Genomic DNA, 14416 nt, shown 5'->3' with positions numbered 1-14416 from the left:
CCTAACATGAAGCAGAAAGTACAAATCCAGCCAGCATTTCTCAACAGGCGAAAACGTGATCCAAATGATTGGATCCTGGTTTAATTATCAGTAAAAATGATGAAAATAGAAAATAAGAAACAAGAAAAATAATAATAAAATAATAACAATAAAGGAAATATCTAGTTCTTTAAGGAACTTAAAAAGAGAAGCTATCTGTGACTCCACCAAGCTGTTGTGTGCACCAATGGTGGCCAGATTAAAGGAAAACACACAGCAGGTTACACCAATTCACTTTCGGATTGAGGGTTAAATTCGGCAACTGTAGCATGATGGTCTCTTCCTATTCGCAACAACGAGGCATTTTGAATTTTGGCCTGTTTTGGGCCTCTGACTGTGTTGTTCTCCATAGCAATAGCAGCTGAGGCTCATGGGTGTCACAGTGTTGAGATTCATCTGCTAAACAGGCAGGATTTCTGATTTCTCAGAAATAAAGTGTCTCAGAAACAGAGCGTCTTATTGTAAATCTGTCTGTTCTTCAGCAGCCACATTTCCAACATCATTTTAACATGAGCTGTTCAGCAGGATTTTTTTTGTATTACATTTACAGCACATTGAAAACACAAGTGCAACACATTAATGCCTGATATGCTAACAGAGACTGGTATGACTGTACTGCACTTGTTTTAACACAGAATTCCATCTCATCTTCATTTTAAATCTGCCTGAGTGTACACTGGAAAGTGTAGCATTCATTCTCCTGCTTCACAAACCTTGGGTGAAAGATGGCCTGATAAACAGACAAAAGAAAACTAGTCTTTGCACATAAAGGCAAAGTCAATAACAAATGAAATGCATCGTTAAATATTAATTTTGTGAGTTGATAATAACCATAGGCAATTATATACATTCACAAGTAAATTTCATGCTTCAGAGATGCACGCTGCTCTGGCAAAACAGCCACACTTGAGTCACAAGTGAGAGGCTCCACTTATACACATTAGCACACCGGCTGGAATGGCAGTGATTATCTCCGACAGCTCCATGGTGTCGTTAAGTTATCAAAGAGACCCTTGTGTTTTTATGTTGAGGAATATGAAAGATAAAAAAAAAAACTTAATTAAAATGAAGAATTGCAGTGAGAAGAAATACTTTTGCAAATAGACCCCTCTTCCACTTTGCAGTTCTACGCGTGTACATATGTGCAGGAGTGTGAAGGTTTTTTTAAGTGGTGTCAGGAGGGCTTTGAGCTGAGACGATGGAGCATTTATGTGTGTTGATTACATTCCAAGTACAGGATCTGCTTATCAGCGTACAAATCTTTTTTGTAAATCAGTGTTTGAAAGTGTGTCTGCATGTGTCTCTTGCTTCCCTGTGTGTATGTGTGTGTGTGTGTGTGTGTGTGTGTGTGTGTGTTTGGCCAGACAGTGGTTCTTGTCTGCAGCTCAAACTCGAGACTCGATACTCCCTAAAGGTCCAACTGTTGATCTGGTCACAGCAGATATTTTTGCCTGCTCATCTTCGTCCTCCACCTCCTACTCTTCCTCCTCCCTCAATCTTTCTCATGCTCTTTCAACTTCAAACACTCAGGAAGAGGGGAATTCTCTCACAACACATACTGAGTGCACATACCTATATTCCTTTTTCATCTGCCTCCTGCCTCTGTCTGCCTTTCAAACCAAGTTTCCGCTCTGCCAAAAACTCTCACAAATTCAAATTTGCTTTATTGGCACGATAGGGGAGAAACCTGTGTTGCTGAAGCAAAGTACATCAGTTACAGACCAATATTTTCATATTTCTCTGTGTCTCGATCTCCCACCTAGCTTCAGAATCTCTTCATCTCCTTCTTTAGCTCAGCCTGAATCTGCATTTCTCCCTCTGTCTCTCTCAATCCATTTTTCTTCCCATTAAACGCTCTCCTTTGCTGCCTTGTTCTTCTGCAGTCCCACCTCTCCTCCTTATTTCATCATTCAACTCCGTCTCTCGTTTTGTTTTACATTTTGGCATTTAGCTGGCACTCACATCCAAAGAGACTTTGACTCTCTTTCTTTCTCTCTCTCTCTCTCTCTCTCTCTCCCACACATGTCGCCTCCATCATCCCATCTGTTTCTGAATATTCTCTCCAGCTCCCTAATTATCCGTCCTTTCCGACAGCTGATCTGAGTTCAGTGACCACAGGCTTCCCTTGATCATACCGTCCTCACTGATCTTAAAGCGTCAATTGATCCTGGATCAGTGCGCCAACTACGAAATGCTTGATAAATACACACTTCTGTCTGTTTTATCCACCTTCGCCTCCCTCCCTCCCTCCACCTCCTTCTCCCTTTTCATTCCACTTGTCTCTCTTGCCCTACCTTGAGAAAGAATTAAAAAATAACCATCAAGAGGCGGCAGCACAAATGTATGCAGAATCAACGGAAGGAGGCAAACACAGCGGCGTGAACCAAACTTCGCCCAAGGTGGTGCAAACTGAAGCAAGGAGACATTAGTTCTAGTTGAAACTTGTGAGAGAAATGTTCCCAACGGTGTATCAGCTTCAAGCAACATGCCAGTGAAATCCTGCCTTGTTGTATTTACAGCAGTGAAAAATGTCCACTGGGGATTTCTGGGAAGTAACACTGACCGATGACAAATCTTAAGAGTTTGATTACTTAGAGAAGACACAGCTCATTCCGGCTGCTGAAAGCTTATTTTCTCATATTTCCTCACCTTTATTGTAAAAAGAAGTCAAGAAGGCAATTTTCATAATGGCTGTCTACTATCAGCCTGCTGCTTTCAGCTGCTTTTGGATGTCTGCATCCCATCACATTAACGCTGATGCTCAAGGATCAGACTAATGCAAAGTGGGAAATATTTTCACCCTTCCTCCTGAATACTCTTGATGTCCTGTAGCACTTTGATATGTATACAGCTGCCCATTCTTTTATTTTTATAAAAACCAAAGGTCCTCATGTGGTCCATCCTAACTTGTTGTTTCATTCTCATGAAATGGTTTGTATAATATATTATGAAAAGTTATGCACAATTTGGCATAATCCTACAAATGTCCAGCAAGGAAAAGCGACAGAAAAGTACAGATGTTGGTTTATTAAAGATATTTTTGCTAATGCTCTAAATAACGGGGTTTTGGGGTGGTAGTTATTCCGGTCCGCAAAGCAGGGTTGTAAAATGATGTTGGTTTATTTATATTTTAGCCAAAACAGTGCTGATCCTTTGCCTTCCACTATCGACAACTGACAAAAAAAAAAACTTAAACACTTTTCAAAGGAGAAATAAATAAAGTGACAGCCTTAACATTAACCTACTGTATTGTTAAGTTACGAAGGGCACTTTTTTCAAACTCGTGTTTTTGTGTTGAAACACTGTTAACTCTTCAGAGTCTCGGACCGCCCGTCGGCGTCAAAGACACAAACACAAAGAAAGCAAGCTAAACAGTTTTAATGGGAAACACAAAGGTAAAATGAAAAGACTCTGGAGGGTTAAAGCCAAAGGCACAAACTTAAAATAAAAAGCGGAAACAGGAGTTTCAAACTCCTCCTTTAAGGGTCGGACTCTGGGTTCAGCTAGGTGCAGTGCAGTAAAGCGTAAAATTAGAGGAAAATTCCACCTACCTAGTTTCCTGCTTCCTCCAAGATAAAATTGATAATGCACAGCCATAACAATTAGACTATTATAGTATCAATTTGTGCATGTCTGTACTGTTTTGAGTCTGGTTTACTGATTTTCTGTTTATCTTTCTATGGGTGAGAGGCAAAAGGCCACATGCTGATGTTTTTCATATTTTCATTAACCTCAGAAATAAACTGAATTTTCAACTTTGAGTTCTTTGCATTCCCTTCCCTCCCTCCCCCCTGCGCCTGTCTTCCATTACACAAGATTATGTTAAGGACACATGAAAAAGCCTCTGTCAAGCGCAAGATTTCAAAAGCATCTCCTGCAGTCTTTCAGTCCTGTGATGGTTGTTGTTAATACATTCTCCAGAGAGCCTTCCCAGACACCAAGAAAACTTTGACTGATGCGATGTGGATCAATAGTTTTTCAGAAAATGTCAAAAAACATTTCACGCCCTGCATTTGGAGTGCGGCCTCGCACTGTGTTTTGAGCAGTCATTGTCAGTTCTCTGAGAGGCTGAATGGGGATCTCACCATCAATTTCACTACTTTTTGTGCTCATTTCACTTAAGACTACTTAGCACTTTGCTTAGTGTCTGTTTTAAATGAAATGATGTACAAGTTACTTTCATTTTCACTACCGTCAAAGTCTGCCTACTCAATATCCTCCCACTAGGCTAGAGCTTTCCCATCCACCATGATTTGTAAATCACCAGAGAGCCATTACCTTGTTAAATTGTACTGAGGCACATACCCTGTCTGATGTTGACTTAAATGCTTTTATGGAAAGGAAAGAAATCACACATGACAAATAAATAAAATTATAGCTGGACTGAGAGCAAATATGCAGATTTTTTTTTTTTCTAGTGAGGAAGCGTGTTTGGAAAGCTTCAAATTGTGAATATTTGCATTGCACGTCTACTTTTATAGGCTGCACACTGTGTAAAATAAGCATATGAGGGCGCACCTCTCTGCGGAAGCCATATGTGCCTGGTCTCATGAAATTTTATGGAATGAACCCAGCTTAAGATGTATATAAAACCGCCCTTGCACACACAGCGTGGTGTTATGTGGTAAGGACCCAACTGGAAACATGAAGTATTTTCACACTGGAGAGAGAGAGAGTAACAGGTGTTGAGGTGGGCAGCCACATTTGCTTTCCACACTTGATAACCTTGGTTTAATTCCTGAATCGTTCAAAAAGTTTCTGATTGTGTTTTCCCAAAAGTTTTTATTTTTTAATCGTGAGCAACCAACCAAAACAAATATCTCCATTCATCCTTATTTGTTCGGCTGATCGTTAATCGTTAGCTAACAAGTGAATATGCAGCGTCCAATTTGTGCTACTGTCTCATAATCCATCCACAACGGAGGACAGTCGTTTTTATATTTTTGTATCTATGTCATAAAAGATGCATTTCAGAGGTTGTATTGATTTTATGAAATCCTTTTGAGATGCCGTTGGTGTGAGTATTTCTATTCTCACCTGTGGTGGGAGATAACAGCCCACCACTGTCCTACCGTTGTGTAGTTTGTCAAGATGTATGTAAATTATGTCGCAACAGAAAGATTTTTCAGTACAGGGACGGAAAAAATATTGGAAACAAATAGATCGCAAGTATCCAGATACATTTCTCTATAAAATAGAATGAAATAAAACTTGATTGTCTATCAAAGTGGAGAAGTGTCTTTAACTCCCCAAAATATAAGCAGCACAAGAGCCTTTGGTGTATAAAAGACCGTACAGTAGAATAAAATAACTAAAGCTGAAATGATTAGTAGCTGTTTTGATAATCGATTAAGTGATTTATGAAGCAAACAATGCCAAACATTTTCATGCTTCTCAAATGCAGTGATGTTCCTGCCGTTTCTTATGTCATGGTGGACTCAATATTTTTGCCCTTTGGATTTTTGGCCCACAAAAAAAAACCAACGAGAAATAAGAAGACGTCAGGCTGCGCTCTGGGAAATTGTGCTGAACGACTGACCATGAAAATAATCAGGGTTTCCAAAGGCACCCTAGAGCGCACCCCAGAGGTCAGAGTCTCCAAATAACACATAAAAGACTAAAGCTTGAGAACGGTCTGTCAGAACTCTTTTCCTGACAGGTTGCACAGCTTCATCTCTGGTTTCCCAATTATTTTGTTGGCCAAGCTATCTATTCTAGCAGTTCAGGTGACCAGACCATTATGTCAAGTGGGATCTCAGCCCCCTCCGAGTTTCGTAAACTATTTTTAACACTAACAGATTCCCTCTGAAGCTTTTGATTCTCCTGAGAAGAACCTCAGACAGACTAACTGCATTAACACTAGTTTTAGTTATTTGGGATGAGAGCACCAACTACAAGCCAAATATGTAAATGTGATGCCCTTGTTTGTTTCCCTTTCATTGTCTTTATATTAATTTTTTGGTTTCCCCCGTCTGTCTTTATCTCCTTCAAGTCCATCTCTTTGTCTAAATGTCTCTCTGTCTCCCTTGTTGTCTCCTGGTAGCCGAGCATTAAAATAGGAACCCATCTATTTTTATGCTCTTCTTGCAGTCTAATCTCTTACATTAGCAGCACTGGTTCTTTTTTATCCCCTCATCCATCCACCCATCCACTCCCACACGTTCCCTCCAGGGTATCTGTGGGTCCTTAAAAGGGTCTCAAAATAAATTAACCAGAATTCAAATGTATTAAAATATCCTATATTGGCCAAAGTCATCAGATCATTTGTGTTCGCCATGGAGTGACAGGTTCCTTTGCTCTAAATGTTCACGCTCAGATTAATACAGGACAGGATTAAAATTTGTCATTGTATCTGCTTTAATAAACACAACTGGGCTTTATGTCCCTTAACAATTAATTTCCTGTTTTGCTTTATCTTTATCTAGGCAGTAAGAGTTGCAGAACTCTCATTAGCTCTGCTCCACTGGAACCAGGCTGGTTGCCTTAGTTTTGTTCCTTTACTTTGTGTTTTAAATGTAATCTTTCTATTCACTTCCATGTAGCTCTTACAAAAAAAAAAAAAAACACATCTCTTAAAATGTGCCCACTCTCTCTTCCCTCCTCTGTGTCTCTGTCTCTCTGTATCGCCTCTCATCTGTGCAAAGCAGGGTCAAATTAAACTGATATCAATAGCTTTCCATGCCTGAATAATGATAAAAGTCAGCTTGAGCTTTCGATCTACCACAGAGAAGAGGATCGAATTGATGTGACCCTGTGATTATGTAACATCAACATCAACATTTTATATATCGCTGCTTTGGCTTTGAATTTTCCATCAGTTTTTTTTCCACAGTATTTGTGTATAAGACATTTTCTATATATGAAATCCAAGGTCTCTTTCTCTATATAGTATCCACCAGCATCATTTCTTACATCATTCTTATTCTTATTCTCTCTAGAATGCAAAAGATACCACTTCGTCTTCATAGTGTCCTTCCATTTTATTCTCCCTCCTTTTTCTCCTCCTCCCTCCTCGTCTTCCTCTAATTCAATTTAATGATGACCATGCTTTCTTGGCCACGAAAGTTTTTTTTAGTTTAATAGAGCTACCTGTTCAGATTAAAGCAGTAATGATTTGGTTATTCCTCTCTCTCTCTCTCTCTCTCTCTCTTGTCTGTCTGGCTTCTGAATTTGCCATCTTTATTATTGCCAACAGTTTCTACTCTGCAGTGTGGCGACCATCACTGTGAGAACTTGTCAGTCATCATTCTCTTCTCCTTCTTCTGTCTCTCATCACGCTGTTCGTCCATCTCTCGCTTCCCCCGCTCACTCCACCCATCCATTTTTGTCGAGTCTCGGCTCTCCAAAGCCTGGTGTGTGCTGTGCAGTGTTGGAACGCAGTGGTGAGGAGTCCTCGCTTTCTGCCCTTCCCCATCTCATTCCTCTACTGGTACATTCTTTTTTTTTTTCCTCCCTGATCTCATCCCTCCATCTCTTGCTGTCTCAGCGTTGGCGCACGCTGTCTGCACTTTGCTTCTTGAGCCAACTGCATAGGTGACTTGCTGCTCCATCTTGATCTATTGTTTCCAAAGTAAAGTGGTGACACATTTTTAGTCTCTCCGTTCTCCTGCCTCACTTTTTTAGATCCCACTGTTCTTTTCTGTTACTTTCTTTATCTGTCTGTCCTTCCTTTGCCTTTCCCTTTTTGCCTGGACAATTACAGTAGATTGCCAAGGAAGAAACATTTGGACGGTCATGTGTGTGAAATGGCAAAGTTCCATGTCAACCCACAGTAGCAGAACGTTTTAAAAAAACGGCTAATTATAAAGAATGACACATCATGTTCAAACAGCCTTGGAAACTATTCTGTTATAATTACAATAATATCTGTGTGACTTTGACACAGGAAGACTTTAAACAGTAGACCTTGGTTTATCTTAAACTTAAATCTTGCAATATTGTCATATTAACAGTGAACCATCTCCCAAACCTCCCCCATCAGCTCTGTGGAGCATTTTAGCACCTTTTATCACAGTATTTTGTTTTTCTTTTCAATATCATTGTTTCCGGCTACAACAGGCGAGCTGTGATAACCCCACTGTATATCATTTCTGCCCAGCACCAAACGGCAGACAGAGAAAGTTAGCAAATGGCTGCTGAATTTTCAAGGCCATTAAAAAATAATGTCCGGCCTACAAAGGATACATTTTGTAAGACTGACTTTACCGGTTTACTTGTAAGAATGTGTGCTTTTTCAGTTCACTTTAAAAAAAAAAACTGCTAGCGGTATGCATGGATGACTGTGGAAGTCATTATAAGTGACAATGGACTGAGATTTTCTTTGTTGCATCAACATCTTATTAGAGTCAAAAATGCTACCTCTTCTGTCTCCTTCCTTCATTCCCTCCATCTGCTACACTTCCCAACCTAATATGTTGTCTTCTGTTCACCTCCCTCTTTGTCCCTTGTCATCAGTTTTTTTTTTTTCAATTTTCCTGCTGTGCATACCTCCATCCCTCCTCCTCTAACTCTCTACCTCCTCTCTCCTCAGAAGACAAGATCTCCATGCCTCCCCTTCTTTTCTCCATCTGCTGCACTTTGAGGAGAAGACATGGTTGAAGAGTTGAATTCTGAGCTCCTGTCATCCTGTCCTCCTCTCCCCTCGCCGTCTCTCAACTCTCTGCTTCAGTACAGCATCTGCTGTGCATGTTGGACCACAGTAGTGGGGAGTTTCTGCTTCATCTCACTCCCCCCTCCTGCTTCTCTTCCTATTTTCTCTCATTCCACCTCCTTCTCCAACACTCGTCTCAATTCCCTCCAAGAGCTTGGCCTATAAGTGTTCTATCATTGCAGAGAAGAGCCTCGCTTTCTATTTCTCTCCTCTCTACTGTGGTTGAAGCTCCATCTGGAGTAAAGACTTACTGATCTCTCCATTTGGCCTTCTCCACCTCCCTCCCTCATTCTCCCGCTCGCCTCTCTGTTCTCCAAATTGTCTGTTGCAAAAATGTTGGCCCTCTGCGATGAAAACTTCTCAGCCTGTATCCACATCTACTCTCGCCATTCTTAACTCCATCTCTCTATCACTTCATTCCTGCTCTTAAGTGTTGTATTAGTGCACAAGGGAGTATTTCCATCTCTCCCAAAGCCCTTGTCTCTACTTATCCAACTCTCATTCCTCCTTTCTTCCATCTGTATTGCTCTATTGTTTTTTTCACTCCCAACTACCAAGTCTGTTGTGTGATGGCGCACCACTGAAAAGAGAGACTACAAAAAGTTAGAGCTAACATTTTAGCACATCAGGCTTTAAGTTTTTTTTTTTTTTTTCATTCATTTGACTTTAACTATTTTGGGGCATTCATTTCATCATGTCAAAATAAAAGAAAACTTTGTTTTTACTGCAATAATAGACGAGTAATGTCCCTGTCTTTATACTCAAACAGCGCTGTGGATGCTTTTCACTCCTGACAATGTTTTTGAACCATGGGTTTCAGCCAACACAGTTGAAAGTAATCATTAGAACCACAGCTCCATATTTATAATGTCAGTCCATATTTACAAGGTAATTTTCCCCCACCACTAATTATCCTTCTTTTTTTCTTTTCAAAGTAGAAGGTCTGTTGTGTGATGTTAGACGACTGCAACAAGGAGTGGGAAGTCTTTCTTATTTCAAATGATTATTACAAGCTGGCCAGTTAGGCAAACATGTTGCACAAAATTGATTAATGAGAGAGTTTTGAGTTTTTCTTTCTGGGTTGGACATGCTGACATGCTTCACCCCATCAGAGGTTTGCTCTTGTCCTTGTTTTCATTTGTTGCACTTATTGAGCACTTTTGGCTCCGTGCAGTACCACAGAAACACGTTGGTTGTCATCTCACTTCTCTAATGTTTATGTTTGGAGCTTTTTTCTCTAGATTTTTCTCTTGAACGCAGCCTTTGACCCAGTTTATACGAAGTAATTGTTAGTCTTGTTTAACTGAAGAAGCAGCGGCAACACTTTTCATCCAGCCCTGTCCCCTAAAAATCAGCACATGGAACTAATCAATACATGTGACAATACAGAAGGCACAACAAGCTGCTGTAGCATTTCTCTGATTGTTGATCGGTTCGACCACTTAATGATCTGTGTAGATGAGAGAGCATTGTTGTGTGTGGGTAAGAGAGGGGCAACATGTGCAAACAAAAGTGTTCCTGACAAAATATTCGGTGTATTTCAATGTATTTTGTAGGAAACGGAGGCCTTTTTGACTATTAGTTGTTAGCCTCTCTTGTCCCCGCTCCCCATATCTCTTTCCATCCCTCCCTCCCCCTCACCTCTCTTCTCTCCAAAGTACAGGGTCTGCTGTGCCGTGTTGGACCATTGGAGTGAGGAGTTGTCGCTCTCGGCCACCCGGCAGGTCAATGTCACTGTGCCCCCCACGGACACAGTCTCATCTGAGGTCACTGGCTGCAAGGGGTCGTCGTCTGGGTAATGGGAAAAAGAGGAGAAAAAAAATCATAAGACAAAGCGATAGAGAGGCAACAGAGAAAAGTCAGAGAGACACTGTGCTTATATGAAAATACAAGCAAAAATAGCAGCACACACTAACACACAAATCAGATAAACCCACAAAATGCATTACTCGCCTTGCTCTCTCTCTTTCACTATATCTCCCCCCGCCCATCTCTTTCACTGCTTGTCAGATTATCTATATATCTCTATCTGTCTTTCTGAGAGCAAAGACACAATGCGTGTGCACACACGGACATGCTGTCAGAGGGACAAAAAAAGCAGACAAATGGCTATCTGGTTGTGTGTCTGCGAGGCCAATGTAAGAGCGATGAGTCAGTAGCAGCTCTGGCATCCAGAGACTGCGAGACCTGAGGGACCAGCAAAGATGAAGAGACCACGGCAGGCAGTGGCTCTCGACAGGTCAAAGCAACAACAAGAGCACTGTCTCATACCTCTAATGGCTTTGTAACCCTCTTTTGTCAATATCTGTGTCAGTTTTTAAGGCCATGCATATGTATCGGCTGGTGCGAAACAAGCTCAAACAGGACAGGCATTATGGAAATGAGCAGGTCAGAGGGAAAGAGAAAGGGAATACAAATGACCCAGCATAATGAAGGGATTCTAAAGGCTGGAGCTGGAACCAGAACACCACGAAAACCACTGAACAGTGAACTGTCTGGGTGTACAACTGTATTCAAATTGGCTCAAATTATGGTATTTAACAGCACTCCCTTGATAACGGCTGATGGTACCAGCTAATTCTGCTCTTTGCATTCAGTGAGGGAGGCAGATGATTATGTGAATCAGAGCAGGAGATGTATACTAAAATATGCAGCCCCTCGTTATGGTAAGTAATGCTGAACATGGCCACTGTGCCGATTTTCGTCATGTTAAGTTATTGGCGGCTTTGAGTTCACCCAGCCAGTTTTGCGCTTCTCTCCCCTCCTGCTCACTCTAAATGTGCCAGTGCTCACTCAACCTAATCTCAAGCAAAACAAAAATATGGCATAATTGACGACAAGACCAAGCCAACAGAGGGAACATCTCATAAGAAGATATGCCTCAAAGCGGTCGCCTCACCCCTGAAACTGGCGTGTATAAATAGTTTAATTGGAACCAAATTGTCAAGCAGGAGACAGGTTTATATTCGGCGTGGAGCGTTATCGCATCCTTGCACCGGCGGAGGAATTGATTTTTTTTTTTTTGCAGGAAGAACATCTGCTTAAGTGCGCTTCAGCGGAACTCCCATAAAGACATGAAAGGGGGGGGACACGTGAAGAGAGGATGCAAGAGAGGAGGCGAGCAAACCAACTGCATGTAACATCAAAAACACTCATTTGCAGTACATGAGATGAGAGTAGCAGACAGCAACTATGTGCATCTTTTTTTGTTTTAAATTTTAAAGCCGGGTGGCCAGTTCAGCATCTCAGAAAATAGAGAAGAAACTAAAACTTAGGGTTTGCCTCAGGGCTGGAAGGATTCTGAGCAATAGCAGGTTTTTAAAGGCGCAGCCATCGTTTGCAAGTAGGATTCAAACGGCACTCTGAGACTTTGAGAGCCCTTTGTGTCAGAGTAAGTCACTCCCTTGCTCTCAGCTGTGTTTTACTGCAGCCCTGACCTTGTGGTTAGTTTATCTAAGCACCGTGATCGCTGTGGGCTGAATGTGTGGTCAAGTGCACCACGGATTAGTGTCTCCTTTAATAGCACCTTGGGCTAATTCTTGCGGCTGATCGCAAGAGCCCCTTTACTTGGCATGAACACTTTGGGTAAATTGGCTGTCCCAGTGCATCACTCATCAAGCCGACCACAATGAGCTCTGACAAGTTAGCCAAACTTCAGTCCTATGTTTGGCCGCCACGGATTGCTGGCATTTCTGACCAAGGACAACCTGTGTTCGAGGCTCAGGCTGACATTTGCGCTGGTAAAACAATTTCAGTGGTCAATTAGTGACTCTTCAGTGGTTAACAGGATGTGAGGAGCTCTGTCCTTTTAAATGGGCACATTTTCACAGAACTCTTTACATAACCTGTTGGACTCTAATCTTCCCCTTAAACTTTCTTTAAAATACCTTTAAAGCACGTATGTGCGCAAAACATTTTCCTGCACTGAAAACCAACATCACATATAGGATTCTTTATCTGCCTGTCCCATCATTTTATTAAATTGTATAATGTTTAGACTTTGTTAAACATTCAAACCCGCAATATCATGTTTCTTATGGTTTCAGCCTTATATCAAATGGGGATATTCTTGTTAAAGTTCTTGCAAACTCTGATATCTGAAACCACCACAAATTAAATAAAGCCTTGTAGGCTCAAAATAAACTTCCAGAGTCCAGATGAGCTGAAGAGGAAAACTTCCATGAATTTTAGTGTCATTTCTACACATTTGTTTGACTTTTTTATTATGTGGTAATTGAAACATCTTCTGTTTTCATCTCAAATTATTGATCTGGGGCACTGGTGGCCTAAACATTGGATAAATGAGAAGGTTCCTGGAAGATTACAGATTTGATTCATGGACTGGCAGGCAGTAAAAAAAAAGCAGCACTTAGCAGTACATTGTTCATTACCGCCGCTGGAGCGCCTTAAAGCAAGGCATTTATTCTGCAGCTACTCTTGTGTAGCATGTAGCGGGTTACAAAACCTTTCTATATCAATAAATGCAGGCTAATAAATAAAGGTCAGTCTCGCTCTTATTGAGCATTAAGCCTAAAATTGTTTTAATGATACTCAAATGCAGCTAAATCACTTGATGTTGTAAAGCATATGAGCATGGCAGCAACCTTGTTAGCCCCATCGGTCAAATAATAATTACACATACGTTTGGTTTAATTCAGTTGGAGTACTGTGTGGGTGGAATTTAACTGCATCAGGAAAATGTATAAATCTTTTAGCAATATTTCAAATCGACAAAAGCGGTCATTATATGGTCGGATGGGTGGGGCTAGCTGCAGTGGGCATTAAGATGGGCGCCAAAGAGATTAGACATTATTTGAAATGCAATTAAAGTTTCTGTTGTTGACACATTTAATAACACAAGTGTCCTGATGGCACACCCAACCCATCCGCCGGTCCAAACTGGTTTACACAAACATTACAGAGTCACTCGCCAGTGGCATATGACCCCTATAAGCCTCAGATACAGATACAGCTGTTCTTCTTACCTTTGAAGCTACTTAAGAGCAAAGTTAAAAGGGGGGAAATTAAGTTCAGCCAGAGTTTAAACAGTTAAGTCAGACTAAACACCCGAGCTGCAAAAATGAAAGGAGAGACCTATCTATCCTTAGCAGACATTACGTTAAACACTGTGGCTTGCTGTTCTTTCTTCTCTCCTCACATCCACGCAACCCCTCCCCACCCAACGCCGCTCCCTCAAGCTGTAAGCCGGAGGAAGACATGGGGTATTTAAAGCAACACAATTTACACTTTCCCTCGCCGGCAACAAGGTGAGAGAATGCAGAGGTAGAAGGCTGACTGGGATATCAAGTCAGGGGGAAGGAGAGAGAGAAAGAGATGGATGGATAAGGGTATGTAGAGGAGGGAGGGTGATAAAATGAGGCAAAGTGTGAGTGTGTGTGTGTGTGTGTGTGTGTGTGTGTGTGAACTGTGTGAAAATGGGAGGAGGGAGGGGAGAGAAGAAGCCAGCGAGACAGTAGAGAAAGTATGAGGAGCTCGAGGGCCCTCCACTGATGACAAAACAAGACAGGGGAAAAATTAACGATAAAGTTGCAATATTTTTTTCAAATTGGCTTATTTGCTTTCTTTCGGGGAGTTAGAAGAAGATAGATATTCATTTCATGTCCGTGCGTTACATTATGCATCAAAAGGGCTGCAGTCAGGGCGAGAACAACCCATGGGATATGGTGGTGCCCATTTATTCAAATGAAAATTGCTCACCCAGTGTAA

At 41.3% G+C, this 14416-nt stretch overlaps 1 protein-coding gene across 1 annotated transcript in view; it reads right to left on the bottom strand.

Annotated features, from left to right (window-relative positions):
* cadm3 (cell adhesion molecule 3) overlaps positions 1-14416 on the bottom strand; it is a 77680-nt gene that overhangs the window by 32537 nt on the left and 30727 nt on the right. The window contains exon 3 of the mRNA XM_070845159.1: positions 10331-10480. Coding sequence (XP_070701260.1) covers positions 10331-10480 — 150 coding nt within the window. The remainder of the gene's footprint in view (positions 1-10330; positions 10481-14416) is intronic.

Source organism: Pempheris klunzingeri, chromosome 15 (assembly GCF_042242105.1).
Source record: "Pempheris klunzingeri isolate RE-2024b chromosome 15, fPemKlu1.hap1, whole genome shotgun sequence".
In the NCBI taxonomy this organism is placed as follows: Eukaryota; Metazoa; Chordata; class Actinopteri; order Acropomatiformes; family Pempheridae; genus Pempheris; species Pempheris klunzingeri.
The sequence above is the reverse complement of the archived record's forward strand: the minus strand, read 5'-3'. Positions and strand labels throughout refer to the sequence as shown.